At 35.7% G+C, this 7,460-nt stretch overlaps 1 protein-coding gene across 8 annotated transcripts in view; it reads right to left on the reverse strand.

Moving 5' to 3' along the window:
* LOC107751396 (opioid-binding protein/cell adhesion molecule homolog) overlaps window positions 1-7,460 on the reverse strand; it is a 306,488-nt gene continuing 299,028 nt past the window's right edge. For 4 of the 8 annotated variants that reach the window (XM_016567119.1, XM_016567123.1, XM_016567122.1 and 1 more), the window contains 4 exons: window positions 6,499-6,619; window positions 5,874-6,025; window positions 5,563-5,598; window positions 1-600 (listed from right to left, as the gene is read on the reverse strand). In XM_016567119.1, coding sequence (XP_016422605.1) covers window positions 500-600; window positions 5,563-5,598; window positions 5,874-6,025; window positions 6,499-6,619 — 410 coding nt within the window. In that variant the 3' untranslated portion in view covers window positions 1-499. Of the gene's footprint in view, window positions 601-944; window positions 1,023-5,562; window positions 5,599-5,873; window positions 6,026-6,498; window positions 6,620-7,460 lie in introns of all 8 variants that reach the window. The other 4 variants (XM_016567124.1, XM_016567118.1, XM_016567121.1 and 1 more) reach the window with 4 other exon arrangements.

Genomic DNA, 7,460 nt, shown 5'->3' on the forward strand with positions numbered 1-7,460 from the left:
TGTTTGTGTATTTTGTGCTGCTTATTTTGATCAGCTTTACAGTTATGATACAGTAAAGTATATAACAACAATCCAAAAAAACCAAAAAAAACCCCGGAGACATATGCCCTTCCTTATCGCATGCCTTTGACTTGAAATAATTACTCCCCAATCACACTGTATTCTATATAAATTCTTAAGGGGTTACAGAGTTAAATTAAAATGAGAGTCACAAAAATAAATATTTAAAATTAAACATGCCTCTGTCATTTGCATTTTATGGATTCAAAAACTGTATTCAGTGGGGCAAAACAGGGCGATAATTAGCAATGCAAGACGAGTTACATTATTAAACTCTATTATAAACAAAAGAAATGCATGATTACTTTATTAAAAATAAGTACTTGGGTACCCCATGCACATTTTTGGGCATTTTCGGTAACCCATGCACGATTTGCAACTCCAGGATGAGTGATGTCACACAAACTGTGATTTTTATCCACTGAAAACATCTTCGGCATCAAAACTTGAGCAAGAGTTGTAGAAGTATGATGAGAAGTAGACAGGTGGGTGTGAAGACCGTTGACGTGCCGCTGTTGCCATCCTGAACTGCTCCGGGTCCTAAAGCATTGAAAAGATTCACATGTGTCAGGCAAAACAGCTCCGGTCTCCAACTGTGTGGTAAACTGCCTCGTTTTTATTCTTCAGACTGTCTGTAACATCGTATGAACTCTTATGTAGGGCGCTCACCTACACATCTGCACTTCTGATTTTATCTTACTTCCTCAATGTTATCTTTCATTCTTTTCGAGGGTGTCAGCTGTCAGCATTTACAGAGCTATTTTCTTTCTCTATTTTCTATTGTCTAAGTCTTGTTAAAATCTATGTTGGTATATTATAGCATCTCCTATTTGTTGATGAGTTTGTAGTGATTAGTAGTATTTAGTAGCTTGTGTATCACAAACCTTCCAACAAATCATTGTTTTCAAAGGCTGTTTGCTCTAAATCGGATGAAGTCATTTCTAAAACTGAAGCCGTCTCCACTAAAAGAGAGATTATATAACAAAACACTTCAGAACACAAGCAATATGAACTCAAAAAAAATCACAGTGTAACCTATAGTGCATCATTCCCGTTGGTGCTATTAGGCACATATTTGATGTCTAAATTAGATGTTTTTGCCTAAAAATATTCATCAAGTCAATCTAGAGTATTTCTGGCATGGTTCTGCTGCTCTGCTGTGGTAGCGGGTCATCTAACTGGGACGAAAGCGCTCCAGCTCGGCAAATTAACGTCTAAGCGAGGGTCTTTAGTGGTCACATTTGTATCTTAGGAGCATCTGTTCTTCTCATTTCAAACCAGCACATCCCGTCTCCCTATGCTATCACTATCATTACCCTACTGTACACTGCATCCTTGACCAGTCAACCGCCGAGGTCAGCTGTAATTGCAGTTGCTTATAAACAAGATAATCACTGAAGGTGCAGTTTAACCAGATTACTAAAGCGAGGTTTAGATCAGACGATTCACAAGCCACACAGACAACTGAGTGGTTGTCATAATTCATACTTTCTCATTTCCATTTTGTACTAAGTACGGCAGTCTGATAAAAACTATTGCACTTATATTAATCAGTAATAATACAAAAAGCAAAAATGATTATAACAAAATATTTCATCATATGTCATCAGGTAACAACTAACATGCTAATGTTCAGACATGTTCAATGTTGAAATACCATGTGTGTATATTTATATTTAAGGGTTGCACTGACAAGTCAACTGCTCATTTAGCTCTGCTAATGGGTTCTTTGATCCTGAGTCAACTAATCACAGATCACATGACTTCAGTTGCTTTTGTTCAATAGAACACAACAGCTGGGTTCCAGAAGTAGAAATCCCATTCATTTTCTCCATAGAGAAACTGATTTTTAACATATAATCATTTCAAGCCAGACCTACCATACACTCCAAGTAGTGAAATATGTATCTGTAAAGGCAACAAGTATGTGTGATTCCAGCTTCATTTAAAATAAATAAACAAAAATTGAAAAATGTTTCATGTTGGATATCCACATTCTCAATGAAAAACTATATTACTCACAATTACTCACAGATCCTCCTTGGATCTACCCTTCAGAGAACTATGGTTACCATGGAAATGAAATCCATGGCAAAAGAGTTCATTAACAACCACCCACTCCCATCAAGCATTGCGAATGGCGTAAAGACACTCTTTATTTATTTATATATTTAAAAAAATGTTGCAATACATGATTTAATCAATAATATAATTTTATACTTAAAACTATTGACTATTTCATTATAAATTGTACCATATATTTTAATTTAATTACATCTTCATGGGTTGCTTAGCTCATTGTCAAAAGATCAAAAATCAAAAGATTTGTTTTTTTTTTTTGGCTTGAATCATGTCATTACCAACTTTGATTTAATCTCAGAGCTGGTTGGTTTGATTCATATCATATGGGAAGAACACTTCCAGATTGTGTAAATTATGCATCATGTTCCATGATAATCCCACACACATTGCTCTGAACGCTGTCCAGAGGCTGACTATTGCATGCCTATACTGAAAAAAAAATGCTGTGCTGTACGAAGTGTAGACAACTTCACTGATTAAAATTGAAGCAGTCTATTTGGTTTCTACAGTGTAGACATGCTGTTAGCCATGATAGATTTGGATGGCTGATGGCTGAATGGCAAGTGGCGAGTCATTTAATGTACAACACAACAGACTAGTCTACTACTTTTTTGGCCAACTAGTCAATTAGTAAAAGTACAGTAGTCATGCAACCCCCAGTATATACATATACACAAACAGATGGAAAGTATTATATATAAAGTTTTATCTGAACAAATCTTTTTTTTCACTCTTGGTGGGAACAGACGTTTGATTTGCCTTTTTCGCTTCATGTTTGGTGTGAACGATCATTATTAGAGATATATTCAGTCCCAACGAAACAAATGTTATGTCATGGTATTAGCATTGGTGTCTATTAAATCTTTCTCTTTGATGGGCCTTTTAGACTGAAGTCTAATTTCCCCTGGATTTAGGAGAGTACGGTAGGCTTTCTTTAGGGACAGCTATCCAATTATTCTGCAGCCACAGCTTAGAGTAAATCCTGCACAAGTGTAATTATACTAATGTGAGGTTCTCACAATCAAATTCAATGCAATTAATGACTCTCCGGAGAGGACATGGTTACCAATCCCACAAATTTTTTTAGGCCAGACAGTGGAGAAAAGTTGACCGGGACAAGATTTCTATTCTTGGCAGAGAAGAAAGATAAAAGGACAATGCAAGGACAAATCAGTAACATCCAACAACAACATATTGAGGTGTGGGTCGACCCCTTACAAAAAAAGTAGGAAAGACCGGAGGCAATTATAACACATACATTTTCAATCACAAACAAGTTCGAGTGATGATATTTTTTCAGCATATGTTCAGTAAAGACTCTCTCTGCATGAAAAAAAGTGCACTGGTTTGTCAGAAAAATAAAACGATTTTGAGGTTTAAAGGAGAAAGTATTTAAAAAAAACAAAACTATTTATTTTATTGACAGATTGTAAGTTAAAAGTTAACATATGCTAATATGTTGCTTATTTTCCCAACGTTTTATCTCAACTCTGAGATAAAATAACCTTCGTTATGAAAACCTGTATGAGTAAATAGAAAACTAAAAATCTTTAAAATATGTAGTGAACATTACTTTTATATAGAAGGTTGTTCTTGAGTTAGCAGACAATCAGTATATTTTAGTAAAAATATTTCAAATACTGTAGGTCTCAGTTTGACCTTTGCTTTTAAACATATTATTCAACATAGCTAAAACAATGTACTATATAAAATGCAAAAATCAGTACCATAAAAATTATAAAATATTTTATTAAATATTAAATCAATGGCATTACTTTGAGTTAAGCAGCTATTTGAGATTTACTGGTTGAAGTGTGCACTGCAATTTTCTATACATCAATAGAATGTATATTAACTCCAATTTTAACCTGACTCCTTGTCTGTAATTCAATGTTTTTTCTCTATGTAAGTGCATTAATGGTAATATTACTGTTGGCACATTCACAGTTTTTATACCAAAAGACAGAAAAATTGCAGTAGTCTGAGAGTAAAATTTGAAAAGTTAAATTGACAGAGGTCTCTCCTACTGTGGCAGTACAATGATATATAGATTATATATATACTGTGGTACTGTGGTATGATTTATGTACACTCTCAGAAAAAAAGGTACAAAATTTGTCACTGGGGCATTGCCTATTCAAAAGGTACACCTTTGTAAAACTGTACCTAAAATTAACATATTTAAACCTTTTGAAAATGTACTGCCCCAGTGAGAGTTTTTGTGCCTTTTTCTCTGAGAGTGTACAATAGACCTTTGTGTATTACCATGGTTACTATGTCCAGGTAAGACCATGGCACTTTTTTGTAAGGGGCAAATGTACATTTAAAGTGTCAGCTCAGTCAAAAATGAAAAATCATTTGGGTCATGTCGACCCAAACCTGTATGACTTTGGAACGGAATAATACACTGGTCGTTCTTGTCCATGCTACTGTAATGAATGGGGATTGAAGCTTTTAGGCTTTAAAAAGAACCATAAAAGTATAGTAAAAGCAGTCCATTAAACTCATGTGTTATATTTCAAGTATTTTGAAGTGTTCTGAATCACATAAATTGATTGTTCGAAAATTTCCAACTCAAAAGAATGATTCTTTTATGAATCGGGCATCACTACTGCTCTCAAACTATTGTATAACTTCAGAAGTCTTGGACTACAGCGCATGAGTCATATGGACCACTTTTACTATACTTTAATGGTGCTTTTCTGTCCGTTTTGTCCAGACCCTGTTCATCGTAATTGTATTGGCTAGAAAAAAAGTATTTAAATTTTTTCCTGTTCCACGGAAGTATGAGTAAATGATGACAATTTTCCTTTAAGTACATTTCTCATCAGCTGAGTAATAATGAAGCACACAATTCAACAAACATCAAAAGACATCATAAGACGCAGACATGTACTTACAAACAGCGAATGAGAGCATGCATTGACAAAATGAAGCCATGCCATGGTGGAGGAAGGTTATAAAGGAAAGAAAGTGACAGAAGAGAAAGAGAAAGATGTTTAGGCTACAGAAAACAGAGACCCATTCATCAACCCACAGTGACTGAAGGCAGATTGAGGCATGTCAGTACCCCGCCAATCCCAGAGCGCCAATTCAGATTGTCACTCAATGTGCTGAATATATTATTGACATTACAAAATGGGATTTTAAGCTAATAACCCTCTTAATAGGAATAGCTAGTGGCCAATTTACAATTTGACAGTCACATTCTGTCAGACGAGGCACGTCAATTATATTACCCTGTTCAAATTTTGTGGGCCGCCCTCGCCGATAAACTTGGGTGCCGTATCAAGGACCTGGCCTTGTCATGTTGCAGTTGATGTGAAAATAATCATGTTTGCATCTTCTTTGCATATTAAACATGCTGGAACATGCTTTAGGAGGTGAGCGGGATGCCACATTCCCATGCACTCTACTAACCTTGCAATAGCGTCGAACTAGTGGGTTCGATTATTTCTACATCAACAAAAACAAACACAAAAATATCAATCAAAAGCAAATGAAGGAGAATCCTGAGATGAAAATCTCAAAGATTAATAGTTGAACGGGTCAGAAACTACCAAGGAAAAATTCATAGTGTTTACAGGAACATTATCAGGAAGTTCTTCTTTCGTTCAGCTTTTTTTGAACAAAAGTTTAAGTAAAAAAAATTCAAACTACTTCACCTAGTCGAAGAATTGTGAAGAGGCTCCAAACAGACTTGACTGAAACCAGCAACCACTGAAACATACCGTATAGGATGATGCTTGTGTTAGCGCTCCCCAGTTTGTTGATAGCGACGCAGGTGTAATTGCCATAGTCTGCCTCGGATACGTTGAAGAAAGTCAGCTTTGAAAATGCTCCGGCATCCTCGATCTCAATGCCATCAAAGTCACTGAAGATCCTGGGAAACAGTCAGCAAATGGGGAGACTTGAATCAGCCCGGCCTTGTTTACGGTACATCAGAGCTTCCTTTGAAGTTAGAGGTTACATTTATGACAGCATCAACATTTTCGGACACAGATTGCAGTGGGCTTGGATATAATAAAAGGAGGCAAAACTGCAGGATTGAATTACTGGCAGTGGCACGCAGAGGGACACGCGCATGCACTTATGCACATTAATTATGATACAACATTGTGACAACTTATTCTTCACTTGACATCAAAGACAGTTTGAAAGAATGTACTGAGACACATTCCAGCCAAAGGCACTCAAGTATTTAGCTGTTAAAAACAGTGAACGAATGACAGCACATCTAGTCAGATGTGTACAGCTACTGAAAAATGGTGCACGAACCGTACATTAAGGCTACGGTTTTATCCCAAAGAAAGGAAAAGGTGAGGCAGAATATCGCTTCATAATAGTATGCCATACCTCCTGTCATCTCTGTACCACTCAAAATCTGCCTCTGGTACAGCATCTGCCTCACACTGCAGGACACCTCTCTGCCCCAGGGTCACGCCAACATCTCTGCCATCTGAAACACTGGGAGGGTCTAAACACAGAAAACCACAAAAAAGATCTTTGTTAGGGACTGTTAGTTATTAGTGACCATCATATAATGCAACTGCAAACAACACACAAACAAATACAATTTGTACACATAAAGTGGGATCAAAAGTCTTAGACAACAATTGGTGATGATTTTATTTTGCATTTAAAGACTTTAAATTACAAACTATATTATCGTTTTATATTTATTTAAATAAAATCTTAACATTTTAGTTTATTTACATGTTTGAATGAATGAATAAACAAACAAACAAACAAACTTTGTACACAAAGTGGGGTTCAAATGTCTTAAACCACTAGTGATGGCTTTGTTTTGCATTTTAAGACATTTCGCTACACATAATATTATCAATTTCTATTTATTTATTTAAATAAAATTCAAAAGGTTTATGTTTATTTACAGGTTTAAATAAATAAATAAATACAAATAATTTGTAAACATAAAGTGGGGTTGAAGTCTTAAACCACTAGCAATTAGGGCTGGGCGATATGTCAAAAATATCTTATCGATAATCGCCTTTAAAAATATCACGATATCCGATAATATCATCTAAGCCCCACCTCCACCACGCCCCGCCCCTGCCGAGACAACATTGCTGACACGCACCATAAACACACGCCATGTTCAGTTTGGTCTTAATTATTGCCACAAAGTTTGGGTTTACTTTTCTTAGTTTGTTCTTAAACTAACAGAAAACAAGCTTTGCTGTTATTTTGGTGTTGCTAATAATTTCCACTCTGTTCTTATCAAATTTGTGTTTGAAATGAATTTCGTTTTGTGTGGAGAACTGTTGAGGAAAAATAATAGAACCCAATTTTAAGTT

The sequence above is a fragment of the Sinocyclocheilus rhinocerous genome, unplaced genomic scaffold (assembly GCF_001515625.1).
Source record: "Sinocyclocheilus rhinocerous isolate Xijiao unplaced genomic scaffold, SAMN03320098_v1.1 scaffold1624, whole genome shotgun sequence".
Classification (NCBI taxonomy): domain Eukaryota; kingdom Metazoa; phylum Chordata; class Actinopteri; order Cypriniformes; family Cyprinidae; genus Sinocyclocheilus; species Sinocyclocheilus rhinocerous.